Raw genomic sequence first — 16882 nt, forward strand, 5'->3', positions numbered from 1 at the left:
ATCTCTGGTTATTCATTAACATTACAGTAAACCTGCCCTACATCCTGGATATCTAGATCAACTATTTCTGCATCTGGACTAAAGTCAGAGAGCAGGCTGCTCTATTTGAGCTCAGTTAAACTCCCCCTCATGTAGAGCTGCTAACACTGATGTTCATCAACATGCTCTAATACAAACACTTGTTCTTTAGAATGTTCTTTATTGAATATCCACAATACAGCAAAGCTTTAACTATTCCTCTATTATACATCTGCGAAACAACCCATTTCAAATATAACAAGTCTACTTATCATATAGCCTATGATATCAGTATGATTAGCTATTTATCTTTTATGGAACATAATGTAAATATGCAGGTTAAACATTTTAATGCGTTAACAATAACTTGAAAAGTGATGTAGAATATGAAATGGACATTACAATGGATCTCAGGCTATTCAGTGCTGCATTCAGACTTCTTGATGTCTTTCTCAGCGAACTTGGATCCCGCGGTGACTTTACACGAGAACACTTTGTCCTGGTTCCATTCTGACGTGTCAACGGTCAGACAGCTGCTGAGCTGGAACGTCTTGTCGGCTTGAGGCACCGGGCCACTCGTAGCGATGCCGCCGGTGACCGGATTCCCTCCCGCTGTCCAGCTGACATCGGCGTAGCCCATGGCCATCTGACTGGCCAGACACACCAGGGTGACTTTGCTGGACTTCAACTCTTCACTGGACGGAGGGAGGATGGTCAAGACAGGCGGAGGGAGGGTAGAGTCTGGACCAATGGAATGAGCATAATAAATATTACGCAAAATCATTTGATAAGTTAGTAGAATGAAACGGGGTTGTGTGATTATACTGTAGAATAAAAAATATAACGTTTTCTCAAAGGCTACAAACAATTAACATGTTGTGCTCATAAATTAAAAGGCACTAAAACCATGTAATTATATCGTTACATGTTACTCACAAATCTCTGTTTGTACCTGGTCTTAGTTTTAAACTTTCTAAGTAACTCTCCATATGTGACTTTTCAGAGGTGAAGCAGATTTCTGTACAAGTGGATAATGAGTTCAGATCTCTACGTTTAAACATAATCAAGTAGTCAGATGTGCTGAATGAGGGATACAATCAAACATACATCCTACTACTAGTCACCCAGGAAACAGAGTTACCAACTGTAATGTAGTAGCCTGCAATGTAATGAATCATGTAGCAACATTGTGTAACTACCATATACATGGTTTTATCATTATTTAATATAACGTGGGACCAATACCTTAAAGGTTGATACAACTTTATGTTGACTTCACATCCAAATCTACCTCTGAGTAAATAGATGATTATTGTATGAGACATTATAAAGGAGTATTGTTGTCAAGTGACAGCAGTAACCTACATGGTCAAATAGTCCATCATGTTTTTTAAGTTTAAATGTGAAATCAACAACTACAGATGTACTGTAGTCTATGAAGATGTCACATGGTGTTCATGACTCTTGATAATCAGTCCACAAAGTAGGTTATTTAGACTAAATAAATATGAAAGAAGAATATAATGTTCAATATGTAATTCTATTAACTATTACGTATTACAAAAAGCCTTGAAAACAAAACACATAAGGTTAAAATAAAGGGAACTCACCAGTGACAATGAGCTTGGTTCCTGGTCCGAATACCACAGTGATTCAGTTTGTTTACACAGCCGTACAATAACCTCCTCACTCTCTACTGAGAGGACAGTAACTGAAACATCCCATTCAGACAGAGCTTCACTCTCTCTACTGAGAGGACAGTAACTGAAACATCCCATTCAGACAGAGCTTCACTCTCTCTACTGAGAGGACAGGAACTGAACCATCCCATTCAGACAGAGCTTCACTCTCTCTACTGAGAGGACAGGAACTGAAACATCCCATTCAGACAGAGCTTCACTCTCTCTACTGAGAGGACAGGAACTGAAACATCCCATTCAGACAGAGCTTCACTCTCTCTACTGAGAGGACAGGAACTGAAACATCCCATTCAGACAGAGCTTCACTCTCTCTACTGAGAGGACAGGAACTGAAACATCCCATTCAGACAGAGCTTCACTCTCTCTACTGAGAGGACAGGAACTGAAACATCCCATTCAGACAGAGCCTCACTCTCTACTGAGAGGACAGGAACTGAAACATCCCATTCAGACAGAGCTTCACTCTCACTAATGAGAGGACAGCAACTGAAACATCCAATTCAGACAGAGCTTCACTCTCTCTACTGAGAGGACAGGAACTGAAACATCCCATTCAGACAGAGCTTCACTCTCACTACTGAGAGGACAGCAACTGAAACATCCCATTCAGACAGAGCTTCACTCTCTCTACTGAGAGGACAGGAACTGAAACATCCCATTCAGACAGAGCTTCACTCTCTCTACTGAGAGGACAGTAACTGAAACATCCCATTCAGACAGAGCTTCACTCTCTCTACTGAGAGGACAGTAACTGAAACATCCCATTCAGACAGAGCTTCACTCTCTCTACTGAGACGACAGGAACTGAAACATCCCATTCAGACAGAGCTTCACTCTCTCTACTGAGAGGACAGGAACTGAAACATCCCATTCAGACAGAGCTTCACTCTCTCTACTGAGAGGACAGCAACTGAAACATCCCATTATGACAGAGCTTCACTCTCTCTACTGAGAGGACAGTAACTGAAACATCCCATTATGACAGAGCTTCACTCTCTCTACTGAGAGGACAGGAACTGAACCATCCCATTCAGACAGAGCTTCACTCTCTCTACTGAGAGGACAGGAACTGAAACATCCCACTCAGATAGAGCTTCACTCTCTCTACTGAGAGGACAGGAACTGAAACATCCCAATCAGACAGAGCTTCACTCTCTCTACTGAGAGGACAGGAACTGAAACATCCCATTCAGACAGAGCTTCACTCTCACTACTGAGAGGACAGGAACTGAACCATCCCATTCAGACAGAGCTTCACTCTCACTACTGAGAGGACAGTAACTGAAACATCCCATTATGACAGAGCTTCACTCTCTCTACTGAGAGGACAGGAACTGAAACATCCCATTCAGACAGAGCTTCACTCTCACTACTGAGAGGACAGGAACTGAACCATCCCATTCAGACAGAGCTTCACTCTCTCTACTGAGAGGACAGGAACTGAAACGTCCCATTCAGACAGAGCTTCACTCTCACTACTGAGAGGACAGGAACTGAAACATCCCATTCAGACAGAGCTTCACTCTCTCTACTGAGAGGACAGGAACTGAAACATCCCATTCAGACAGAGCTTCACTCTCTCTACTGAGAGGACAGTAACTGAAACATCCCATTCAGACAGAGCTTCACTCTCTCTACTGGGAGGACAGGAACTGAAACATCCCATTCAAACAGAGTTTCACTCACTACTGAGAGGACAGGAACTGAAACATCCCATTCAGACAGAGCTTCACTCTCTCTACTGAGAAGACGGAACTGAAACATCCCATTCAGACAGAGCTTCACTCTCTACTGAGAGGACAGGAACTGAAACATCCCATTCAGACAGAGCTTCACTCTCTCTACTGAGAGGACAGGAACTGAAATATCCCATTCAGACAGAGCTTCACTCTCTACTGAGAGGACAGGAACTGAAACATCCCATTCAGACAGTGCTTCACTCTCACTACTGAGAGGACAGCAACTGAAACATCCCATTCAGACAGAGCTTCACTCTCTCTACTGAGAGGACAGGAACTGAAACATCCCATTCAGACAGAGCTTCACTCTCTCTACTGAGAGGACAGGAACTGAAACATCCCATTCAGACAGAGCTTCACTCTCTCTACTGAGAGGACAGGAACTGAAACATCCCATTATGACAGAGCTTCACTCTCTCTACTGAGAGGACAGGAACTGAACCATCCCATTCAGACAGAGCTTCACTCTCTCTACTGAGAGGATAGGAACTGAAACATCCCACTCAGATAGAGCTTCACTCTCTCTACTGAGAGGACAGGAACTGAAACATCCCAATCAGACAGAGCTTCAATCTCTCTACTGAGAGGACAGGAACTGAAACATCCCATTCAGACAGAGCTTCACTCTCACTACTGAGAGGACAGGAACTGAACCATCCCATTCAGACAGAGCTTCACTTTCACTACTGAGAGGACAGTAACTGAAACATCCCATTATGACAGAGCTTCACTCTCTCTACTGAGAGGACAGGAACTGAAACATCCCATTCAGACAGAGCTTCACTTTCACTACTGAGAGGACAGTAACTGAAACATCCCATTATGACAGAGCTTCACTCTCTCTACTGAGAGGACAGGAACTGAAACATCCCATTCAGACAGAGCTTCACTCTCTCTACTGAGAGGACAGGAACTGAAATATCCCATTCAGACAGAGCTTCACTCTCTACTGAGAGGACAGGAACTGAAACATCCCATTCAGACAGTGCTTCACTCTCACTACTGAGAGGACAGCAACTGAAACATCCCATTCAGACAGAGCTTCACTCTCTCTACTGAGAGGACAGGAACTGAAACATCCCATTCAGACAGAGCTTCACTCTCTCTACTGAGAGGACAGGAACTGAAACATCCCATTCAGACAGAGCTTCACTCTCTCTACTGAGAGGACAGGAACTGAAACATCCCATTATGACAGAGCTTCACTCTCTCTACTGAGAGGACAGGAACTGAACCATCCCATTCAGACAGAGCTTCACTCTCTCTACTGAGAGGATAGGAACTGAAACATCCCACTCAGATAGAGCTTCACTCTCTCTACTGAGAGGACAGGAACTGAAACATCCCAATCAGACAGAGCTTCACTCTCTCTACTGAGAGGACAGGAACTGAAACATCCCATTCAGACAGAGCTTCACTCTCACTACTGAGAGGACAGGAACTGAACCATCCCATTCAGACAGAGCTTCACTTTCACTACTGAGAGGACAGTAACTGAAACATCCCATTATGACAGAGCTTCACTCTCTCTACTGAGAGGACAGGAACTGAAACATCCCATTCAGACAGAGCTTCACTCTCACTACTGAGAGGACAGGAACTGAACCATCCCATTCAGACAGAGCTTCACTCTCTCTACTGAGAGGACAGGAACTGAAACATCCCATTCAGACAGAGCTTCACTCTCACTACTGAGAGGACAGGAACTGAAACATCCCATTCAGACAGAGCTTCACTCTCTCTACTGAGAGGACAGGAACTGAAACATCCCATTCAGACAGAGCTTCACTCTCTCTACTGAGAGGACAGGAACTGAAACATCCCATTCAGACAGATCTTCACTCTCACTACTGAGAGGACAGCAACTGAAACATCCCATTCAGACAGAGCTTCACTCTCTCTACTGAGAGGACAGGAACTGAAACATCCCATTATGACAGAGCTTCACTCTCTCTACTGAGAGGACAGGAACTGAACCATCCCATTCAGACAGAGCTTCACTCTCTCTACTGAGAGGACAGGAACTGAAACATCCCACTCAGATAGAGCTTCACTCTCTCTACTGAGAGGACAGGAACTGAAACATCCCAATCAGACAGAGCTTCACTCTCTCTACTGAGAGGACAGGAACTGAAACATCCCATTCAGACAGAGCTTCACTCTCACTACTGAGAGGACAGGAACTGAACCATCCCATTCAGACAGAGCTTCACTTTCACTACTGAGAGGACAGTAACTGAAACATCCCATTATGACAGAGCTTCACTCTCTCTACTGAGAGGACAGGAACTGAAACATCCCATTCAGACAGAGCTTCACTCTCACTACTGAGAGGACAGGAACTGAACCATCCCATTCAGACAGAGCTTCACTCTCTCTACTGAGAGGACAGGAACTGAAACATCCCATTCAGACAGAGCTTCACTCTCACTACTGAGAGGACAGGAACTGAAACATCCCATTCAGACAGAGCTTCACTCTCTCTACTGAGAGGACAGGAACTGAAACATCCCATTCAGACAGAGCTTCACTCTCTCTACTGAGAGGACAGTAACTGAAACATCCCATTCAGACAGAGCTTCACTCTCTCTACTGGGAGGACATGAACTGAAACACCCCATTCAAACAGAGTTTCACTCACTACTGAGAGGACAGGAACTGAAACATCCCATTCAGACAGAGCTTCACTCTCTCTACTGAGAAGACGGAACTGAAACATCCCATTCAGACAGAGCTTCACTCTCTACTGAGAGGACAGGAACTGAAACATCCCATTCAGACAGAGCTTCACTCTCTCTACTGAGAGGACAGGAACTGAAATATCCCATTCAGACAGAGCTTCACTCTCTACTGAGAGGACAGGAACTGAAACATCCCATTCAGACAGTGCTTCACTCTCACTACTGAGAGGACAGCAACTGAAACATCCCATTAGGACAGAGCTTCACTCTCTCTACTGAGAGGACAGGAACTGAAACATCCCATTCAGACAGAGCTTCACTCTCTCTACTGAGAGGACAGGATCTGAAACATCCCATTCAGACAGAGCTTCACTCTCTCTACTGGGAGGACAGGAACTGAAACATCCCATTCAGACAGAGCTTCACTCTCTCTACTGAGAGGACAGGAACTGAAACATCCCATTCAGACAGAGCTTCACTCTCACTACTGAGAGGACAGCAACTGAAACATCCCATTCAGACAGAGCTTCACTCTCTCTACTGAGAGGACAGGAACTGAAACATCCCATTCAGACAGAGCTTCACTCTCTCTACTGAGAGGACAGGAACTGAAACATCCCATTCAGACAGAGCTTCACTCTCTCTACTGAGAGGACAGGAACTGAAACATCCCATTCAGACAGAGCTTCACTCTCTCTACTGAGAGGACAGTAACTGAAACATCCCATTCAGACAGAGCTTCACTCTCTCTACTGAGAGGACAGGAACTGAAACATCCCATTCAGACAGAGCTTCACTCTCTCTACTGAGAGGACAGGAACTGAAACATCCCATTCAGACAGAGCTTCACTCTCTCTACTGAGAGGACAATAACTGAAACATCCCATTATGACAGAGCTTCACTCTCTCTACTGAGAGGACAGTAACTGAAACATCCCATTATGACAGAGCTTCACTCTCTCTACTGAGAGGACAGGAACTGAACCATCCCATTCAGACAGAGCTTCACTCTCACTACTGAGAGGACAGGAACTGAAACATCCCATTCAGACAGAGCTTCACTCTCTCTACTGGGAGGACAGGAACTGAAACATCCCATTCAGACAGAGTTTCACTCACTACTGAGAGGACAGGAACTGAAACATCCCATTCAGACAGAGCTTCACTCTCTCTACTGAGAAGACGGAACTGAAACATCCCATTCAGACAGAGCTTCACTCTCTACTGAGAGGACAGGAACTGAAACATCCCATTCAGCCAGAGCTTCACTCTCTCTACTGAGAAGACGGAACTGAAACATCCCATTCAGACAGAGCTTCACTCTCTACTGAGAGGACAGGAACTGAAACATCCCATTCAGACAGAGCTTCACTCTCTCTACTGAGAGGACAGGAACTGAAATATCCCATTCAGACAGAGCTTCACTCTCTACTGAGAGGACAGGAACTGAAACATCCCATTCAGACAGTGCTTCACTCTCACTACTGAGAGGACAGCAACTGAAACATCCCATTAGGACAGAGCTTCACTCTCTCTACTGAGAGGACAGGAACTGAAACATCCCATTCAGACAGAGCTTCACTCTCTCTACTGAGAGGACAGGATCTGAAACATCCCATTCAGACAGAGCTTCACTCTCTCTACTGGGAGGACAGGAACTGAAACATCCCATTCAGACAGAGCTTCACTCTCTCTACTGAGAGGACAGGAACTGAAACATCCCATTCAGACAGAGCTTCACTCTCACTACTGAGAGGACAGCAACTGAAACATCCCATTCAGACAGAGCTTCACTCTCTCTACTGAGAGGACAGGAACTGAAACATCCCATTCAGACAGAGCTTCACTCTCTCTACTGAGAGGACAGGAACTGAAACATCCCATTCAGACAGAGCTTCACTCTCTCTACTGAGAGGACAGGAACTGAAACATCCCATTCAGACAGAGCTTCACTCTCTCTACTGAGAGGACAGTAACTGAAACATCCCATTCAGACAGAGCTTCACTCTCTCTACTGAGAGGACAGGAACTGAAACATCCCATTCAGACAGAGCTTCACTCTCTCTACTGAGAGGACAGGAACTGAAACATCCCATTCAGACAGAGCTTCACTCTCTCTACTGAGAGGACAATAACTGAAACATCCCATTATGACAGAGCTTCACTCTCTCTACTGAGAGGACAGTAACTGAAACATCCCATTATGACAGAGCTTCACTCTCTCTACTGAGAGGACAGGAACTGAACCATCCCATTCAGACAGAGCTTCACTCTCACTACTGAGAGGACAGGAACTGAAACATCCCATTCAGACAGAGCTTCACTCTCTCTACTGGGAGGACAGGAACTGAAACATCCCATTCAGACAGAGTTTCACTCACTACTGAGAGGACAGGAACTGAAACATCCCATTCAGACAGAGCTTCACTCTCTCTACTGAGAAGACGGAACTGAAACATCCCATTCAGACAGAGCTTCACTCTCTACTGAGAGGACAGGAACTGAAACATCCCATTCAGCCAGAGCTTCACTCTCTCTACTGAGAGGACAGGAACTGAAATATCCCATTCAGACAGAGCTTCACTCTCTACTGAGAGGACAGGAACTGAAACATCCCATTCAGACAGAGCTTCACTCTCTCTACTGAGAGGACAGGAACTGAAACATCCCATTCAGACAGAGCTTCACTCTCTCTACTGAGAGGACAGGAACTGAAACATCCCATTCAGACAGAGCTTCACTCTCTCTACTGGGAGGACAGGAACTGAAACATCCCATTCAGACAGAGCTTCACTCTCTCTACTGAGAGGACAGGAACTGAAACATCCCATTCAGACAGAGCTTCACTCTCACTACTGAGAGGACAGCAACTGAAACATCCCATTCAGACAGAGCTTCACTCTCTCTACTGAGAGGACAGGAACTGAAACATCCCATTCAGACAGAGCTTCACTCTCTCTACTGAGAGGACAGTAACTGAAACATCCCATTCAGACAGAGCTTCACTCTCTCTACTGAGAGGACAGGAACTGAACCATCCCATTCAGACAGAGCTTCACTCTCTCTACTGAGAGGACAGGAACTGAAACATCCCATTCAGACAGAGCTCCACTCTCTCTACTGAGAGGACAGGAACTGAAACATCCCATTCAGACAGAGCTTCACTCTCTCTACTGAGAGGACAGGAACTGAAACATCCCATTATGACAGAGCTTCACTCTCTCTACTGAGAGGACAGTAACTGAAACATCCCATTATGACAGAGCTTCACTCTCTCTACTGAGAGGACAGGAACTGAACCATCCCATTCAGACAGAGCTTCACTCTCTCTACTGAGAGGACAGGAACTGAAACATCCCACTCAGATAGAGCTTCACTCTCTCTACTGAGAGGACAGGAACTGAAACATCCCAATCAGACAGAGCTTCACTCTCTCTACTGAGAGGACAGGAACTGAAACATCCCATTCAGACAGAGCTTCACTCTCACTACTGAGAGGACAGGAACTGAACCATCCCATTCAGACAGAGCTTCACTCTCACTACTGAGAGGACAGTAACTGAAACATCCCATTCAGACAGAGCTTCACTCTCTCTACTGAGAGGACAGGAACTGAAACATCCCATTCAGACAGAGCTTCACTCTCACTACTGAGAGGACAGGAACTGAACCATCCCATTCAGACAGAGCTTCACTCTCTCTACTGAGAGGACAGGAACTGAAACATCCCATTCAGACAGAGCTTCACTCTCACTACTGAGAGGACAGGAACTGAAACATCCCATTCAGACAGAGCTTCACTCTCTCTACTGAGAGGACAGGAACTGAAACATCCCATTCAGACAGAGCTTCACTCTCTCTACTGAGAGGACAGGAACTGAAACATCCCATTCAGACAGAGCTTCACTCTCACTACTGAGAGGACATGAACTGAACCATCCCATTCAGACAGAGCTTCACTCTCTCTACTGAGAGGACAGGAACTGAAATATCCCATTCAGACAGAGCTTCACTCTCACTACTGAGAGGACAGGAACTTAAACATCCCATTCAGACAGAGCTTCACTCTCTCTACTGAGAGGACAGGAACTGAAAGATCCCATTCAGACAGAGCTTTACTCTCTCTACTGAGAGGACAGGAACTGAAACATCCCATTCAGACAGAGCTTCACTCTCACTACTGAGAGGACAGAAACTGAAACATCCCATTCAGACAGAGCTTCACTCTCTCTACTGAGAGGACAGGAACTGAAACATCCCATTCAGACAGAGCTTCACTCTCATTACTGAGAGGACAGGAACTGAAACATCCCATTCAGACAGAGCTTCACTCTCTCTACAAACATCTCAGGCTTTTCTAGAGTTTCTCTCTATGAAGTAACAGTATACATAATAGCATCATATTCTGCTGTTGGTGTCTGGTCCTTATGAAGTTAAAGCACTATCCATACGATGCAGTGTTGACTTGATGATGATGTTGATGATGATGGTGATGATGATGTTCAGACAATGTCTTCGAATTATCCTTTATCTCATTGTAATCAAAAATCACTGATTCACTTGAACTGACACGTCTGATTAAAGGCTTGTCCCTCTCAGTCAAAAAGCAGAAGTGTTGCAGTCAGAGGTTTTTGTCATTGTGTAAATCACTGTGATACGAACTCTTCAGCAGAATCATCATGTGTCTGACAGTAATACACTGCTGAGTCTCCTGCCTCTACCTGTTTAATGATGAACTGATAATCTAAGTCTGAGGTGGATTTATAGTTGAACCGACTAGAGGAGAAACCTGGCCCATAATATTCAGAAGAACTGTCATCGTGGGTAAAGCTCAGAACATACTGAGGAACCCCACCAGGAACCTGTTTATACCAATGGACATAGTTTCCATCAAATCTGCCAATGTTACAGTCCATAGTGACCTCCTCTCCTGTGGTTTTGGTCTGGACAGACGGCTTCTGGGTCAACACAATGACACCATGAACACCTGTTGACACATCACACTCACCATGAGGCATGTATATGTAACTATATATAAGGTATGATTCAAAAGTAAAAATATCAACGTTAATGGAAACTTACATGTTAGAGCAGTGATGAGAGTGCAGAGTGTCCCCAGCATGTTGTCAGTGTGTGGTGTGAACGGCCCTTACTGTCCAGCTGAGAGAGGAGCAGGGTTGGAGTGTGAGGAGGGGAGAGGCTGCAGGACCCACCTATAAGGAGACAGACAGGGAGGATCAGGGGGAGGGGCCTCTATATCTCAGCCTATCAGCTTCTGAGAACACGGTTTTCTGAATAATTTAAATTACTTTAACTATTAAACTATCAAAAATATCAATGTTTTAAATTGGACCAACAAAAACTAAATGGGATCATTTTGGTTACACTGAAATATCAGTTTTAGTTTCATGTGAGCTGTGTTAGAATCAGCATGTCATAATATAGATAATAACATTATAATAATGTAATCTGGACCTGATGGTGGGGTTCTGAACTAACAGTACATCACTAAATGCCTGTTGATGTAATATGTCTCTACTGTAAACCAGGGGACTGACTATCATGGAGGTTATCTGATACATGGAGTCTTCTGTTAGGACTGAACCTTCTGGAATATCACTTTATCATTCATGCTTTGTGACAACTAGGTGTAATTGTTAATGACAACAATATACTAAATGTGTGAAGGGTTTTGTGTAAAACACAAGCATGGAATGTTATCCTACTGCAGACACACTGGTTCAGGATGACTTGACATTCAGTTAGTGTCTATATTCAGAACATCTGAAAGTAGAAGTGAGTGTTTTGGTGAGGAGGTTTTTGTCATGGTGTATATCACTGTGATACTTGCGCATAAGGATAGTCATTCTGAGTCTGACAGTAATACACTGCTGAGTCTGTCTCCTCCACATTACTGATTATAAACTGATAATCCTTATCAGACGTGGCTTTAGATGTGAAACGATCAGAGGAGAAACCAGATCCATATTGATCAGGAGGGGAAGAGGTAAAGCTACTCCAAATATGGTAAAACCTTAACACATACTGAGGAGCTCCTACTGGAACCTGTTTATACCAGTTTACAACATTGCCCTCCCCTTTGGTAATGTCACAGTGAAAAGTGGCGGTCCCCTTTGTACTGACAGTCAGTACTGAAGGTGTCTGTGTCACTGCTTTCTGGCAACTGACATCTGTGGGAATGAAACACACCATTTATTAAGACAATTAATCATACACGAATGTAAAACTTCATTGGCATTGTTTTTGGATTCAGATTGAACAAACAGTAAATTCCTTACATGTTAGAGCAGTGATGAGAGTGCAGAGTGTCCCCAGCATGTTGTCAGTGTGTGGTGTGAACTGCCCTTACTGTCCAGCTGAGAGATGAGCAGGGTTGGAGTGTGAGGAGAGGAGAGGCTGCAGGACCCACCTATAAGGAGACAGACAGGGAGGATCAGGGGGAGGGGCCTCTATAGTTAACCTATCACCAAGCCAAAGAGGACTAGAGGGAGGGGCCTCTACAGTTAACCAATCACCAGCTGCTCTCATTTCTCGATATGAGATCCTGTCTTCATCCCTGACTCATATTCTACCTCCATCAAATCATAACTGGAGTTTAATATCCTATACTAGTTCTACACAGGACCAACAAAATTATGAGGTATCTGGACTGACTGGCGCCAAATTGTGCCTGCTTTAATGTAGGTATATCTTGAGTCATTATTGGTGGTACTTTGTCCTTCTCAGGTGGACGTTGACAGAACTGCATCCTCTATTCTGATCACTGATGCAGAATGTGAAACACCGTAGCATATCGCAGCGCTACACTGAGTGTACAAAACATTAAGAACACCTTCCTAATATTGAGTTGAATCTTACAAGGTCATAGTTTAATGCTGAAAGACTAAGTGAAGGTCAGACCTATACAGTAGATATTACTGCTGAAATGATACTGAGTCCAACATGTAATGTTAATACTAGAGAACAGTTTAAACCATGTAATAATGACAGCTCTAACTCTCTCAACATTTGCCTGTCATTCCTGCATCCTAAGGTAAAATAGAGGTCAGCGTTCTAGTCTGAAATACTTCTCTCTCTCTCCGCCTAGCATTCTGGGTCGTTCCACCAATTCGGTGCCTATTGAAAAGTGTAACTTGGTAAAGCATTTCATCGATTTTGTCACAAATAGCACATATTCACCTTCATAAACAACGTGTTTTACCATCTCAAGAGGTTAAATAAAAATGGACTAGAACAAATGCCTGGTAAGTGCCAAATAAAGTAACAGGGTTGATGATTTCTTCTTAAATAAGCCATGAATCCCCTTGTGAGAGCTGAGAGTGGAAGCTTGTTGTGTGCAAAAGGGAGTAGGAATTGAATGCAAACTTCAAAATGTTGTATTTATTGTAAAAACATTTATATCTTATCTATCTACATTATACTCAATCTGCTCAGCTTTCCACCACAACATTTCCAAGAAGAGTAGAACCAGCTCACCTGCTTTTGCAATATGATTTGACTATTAGATGTTTAATGCTTCTTTTGAAAAATCGATTTAAAAAGGAATAGTTTCCCCATATTAATTAAAGGTAGACTCAACAAAATGATGTTGCCACGAGCTGCACCGGAGATATTGAGATGGGCGAGATGCAACACTTCACTCTCACACAGTAACACACAGTATCTGTGCATGTGCACGGGTACTCTTCACACTGTGTACAGCGTGGTGGCCAGGCCATCAAAACAGCGGAGAGGTTGAGCTTCGCGCTTCAACGTTCTTAGAGGTTGTGCCATTAAAGTGTTAAAATCTCAGAGGAACATGTCAAAGTGCTGCATTTTGGCAGTGTAGCACGTCTTTATTCCGATAAAAAATCTGATTACATTTTCCATGTGGTCTATATTAAAGGGCACTTCATTTAATATAACAGGCTTTTAAAATTCAATATTGGTGCACAATTTCACCTTAAAATATCAAAGGAAACTCTTTGTGGAACGACTCATCTTTTCCTTTCTGTCTCTGCTTCTTGTCTCCAAGGATCCCTCTTTCCACTCCACATCCCTCCGTCCTCCATCCCCTCTGCAACTTCACTCCATCTTATCTTTACACCACTGGGCTGAGAGGCCATCAGCTCATTATCTTTACACCACTGGGTTGGGAGGCCATCAGCTCATTATCTTTACACCACTGGGCTGGGAGGCCATCAGCTCATTATCTTTACACCACTGGGCTGGGAGGCCATCAGCTCATTATCTTTACACCACTGGGCTGGGAGGCCATCAGCTCATTATCTTTACACCACTGGGCTGGGAGGCCATCAGCTCATTATCTTTACACCACTGGGCTGGGAGGCCATCAGCTCATTATCTTTACACCACTGGGCTGGGAGGCCATCAGCTCATTATCTTTACACCACTGGGCTGGGAGGCCATCAGCTCATTATCTTTACACCACTGGGCTGGGAGGCCATCAGCTCATTATCTTTACACCACTGGGCTGGGAGGCCATCAGCTCATTATCTTTACACCACTGGGCTGGGAGGCCATCAGCTCATTATCTTTACACCACTGGGTTGGGAGGCCATCAGCTCATTGTCTTTACACCACTGGGTTGGGAGGCCATCAGCTCATTATCTTTACACACTGGGTTGGGAGGCCATCAGCTCATTATCTTTACACCACTGGGTTGGGAGGCCATCAGCTCATTATCTTTACACCACTGGGCTGGGAGGCCATCAGCTCATTATCTTTACACCACTGGGTTGGGAGGCCATCAGCTCATTATCTTTACACCACTGGGTTGGGAGGCCATCAGCTCATTGTCTTTACACCACTGGGTTGGGAGGCTATCAGCTCATTATCTTTACACCACTGGGTTGGGAGGCCATCAGCTCATTATCTTTACACCACTGGGTTGGGAGGCCATCAGCTCATTGTCTTTACACCACTGGGTTGGGAGGCCATCAGCTCATTATCTTTACACCACTGGGCTGGGAGGCCATCAGCTCATTATCTTTACACCACTGGGCTGGGAGGCCATCAGCTCATTATCTTTACACCACAGGGCTGGGAGGCCATCAGCTCATTATCTTTACACCACTGGGCTGGGAGGCCATCAGCTCATTATCTTTACACCACTGGGCTGGGAGGCCATCAGCTCATTATCTTTACACCACTGGGCTGGGAGGCAGGGGTGGGAGGCAGGCGTGGGAGGCAGGGGTGGGAGGCAGGGGTGGGAGGCAGGGGTGGGAGGCAGGGGTGGACATTCTGGACGCTTTTCTGCATGTTGGTCACTGGCCTTATGGTGTGTGAAGTCAATGCTGTTTATCCGCTTTGGCTCAAGGTTCCTCTGAGTCCCTGTATTCCATTGTCCCTGCTCATCTGTGCAGGCTATGCCAGTTAGCCCACTAGACACCGCATTCTGCACCTGTGATAGAATGTTTGTTACAAAAAGACATTCAGAGAAAATCCCATTATTAACAATTGTGTGACTGAGGACTATGTGATCAACTTCATCAAAACACATGCAAGTTTCATCATAAACTTACCTTGCTATTGTTCCCAATGAGATGAGGCCACTTATACTTACCATACTTTAGGCATTACCCCCAACCACAATGATATTTTACAAACCTTATTCACCCAGAAAAAACAATAACACTAAAGACTAATAACACTCAATTTGATTCTGACATGTTTAAATAAATGTTTCCCCTACTCACCTGGACTCCATAAACCTGCCTTCCCCAACATGAGATTGGACAGGATACTTACTGATTCCCCACATTAACACGGCAGTTCTGTTGATCCACAAATACACGTTACAATAATAATAAATCATGACATTCTCAATTCAGCTTTCATCCAACAAAACGTTGGGTCTAACTGCTATGTTAAGCCTGACTCTTTTATCATTCTGTGTCTAGATAAGGCAGTATTGCGCACTTTCATTTATAAAAGGAACAACAAAAATAGGCTATAAGCATCAATTACAAGAGCAAGGAACGCTGAGAATGATCATAGATATCATCTGAGAACTCTGTCATAAAGTTAGCCTATGGATTATAGTAACTGTCACCACAACACATGTAGGCTGAAATGCAAGTGACTTATTTACCTGCCTTCCACAAAATGGAGGCTGCATGACTTTCCAAGGCCAGCGATGCAAGGACATCCAGCCGTCTCTACTGATCCGTTGTTGGATACAAGTTCCCAAGCAGGGTGGTAGGAGCTGATTGATTGGCTGGGCTGAACATCGGCCTTCAAAAATTACCAATCCTTTTCCCTCCTCCTGGTGAAGAAGAACTCGGCCCACCTTACCACTGTGGAGGTACTGATAGGCCTTTTTCATAGTGGAACCATCCGCTCCCAAGGAGAGCACCAAGTAATTAAAATTGTCCCCATACGTCATTTCATCCACCAAATTGTTAATCATGGATGGCTGGGGTACGGTGATACCATCCGACCCCCGAAGAGCCATTTGTGTGTGTTCCCAAATGTGAGCCATGTTTGGTTTTTGTTTATTTGTTAAAATGTGTTAATGATGCACATTTTTTAATTATTAGCTAGCCACCGCTCTGAGGTCATTCACTAGCATTGAAGGTAGTTGTAAAACAGAAACACAAACACAATCGCGTTCGAATGGAACTGGGTCAAGTGGGAGGGGCTACATAAGGCGAATAACTTCCTTAATTTTGCCGGACCCCAGGAAGAGCTAATGGGGATCCATAATAAATACAAATACCTG

At 44.5% G+C, this 16882-nt stretch overlaps 1 protein-coding gene across 1 annotated transcript; it reads right to left on the minus strand.

The window, feature by feature from the left end:
* Nucleotides 1-206: 206 nt before the first annotated feature.
* LOC139421629 (immunoglobulin lambda-1 light chain-like) lies at nucleotides 207-11465 on the minus strand. Its single transcript, XM_071172695.1, has 4 exons — nucleotides 11221-11465; nucleotides 10797-11125; nucleotides 1629-1662; nucleotides 207-759 (listed from the first exon to the last, which is right to left on the minus strand). Exons 1-4 carry the CDS (start codon nucleotides 11258-11260, stop codon nucleotides 434-436), a joined length of 729 nt encoding a protein of 242 aa, XP_071028796.1. The 5' UTR covers nucleotides 11261-11465; the 3' UTR covers nucleotides 207-433.
* Between the last annotated feature and the right edge of the window lie 5417 nt (nucleotides 11466-16882).

The sequence above is a fragment of the Oncorhynchus clarkii genome, chromosome 12, assembly GCF_045791955.1.
Source record: "Oncorhynchus clarkii lewisi isolate Uvic-CL-2024 chromosome 12, UVic_Ocla_1.0, whole genome shotgun sequence".
In the NCBI taxonomy this organism is placed as follows: Eukaryota; Metazoa; Chordata; class Actinopteri; order Salmoniformes; family Salmonidae; genus Oncorhynchus; species Oncorhynchus clarkii.

Excerpts from the sequence above, each read along its gene's own strand:
- LOC139421629 (XM_071172695.1), bottom strand. The coding sequence starts at position 11,260 with ATGCTGGGGACACTCTGCACTCTCATCACTGCTCTAACAT. Across the intron at positions 1,663-10,796 it reads ATGATTCTGCTGAAGAGTTC|GTATTCGGACCAGGAACCAA; the intron begins GTATCACAGTGA and ends TGAATCACTGTG. Across the intron at positions 760-1,628 it reads AACCAAGCTCATTGTCACTG|ACTCTACCCTCCCTCCGCCT; the intron begins GTGAGTTCCCTT and ends CCATTGGTCCAG.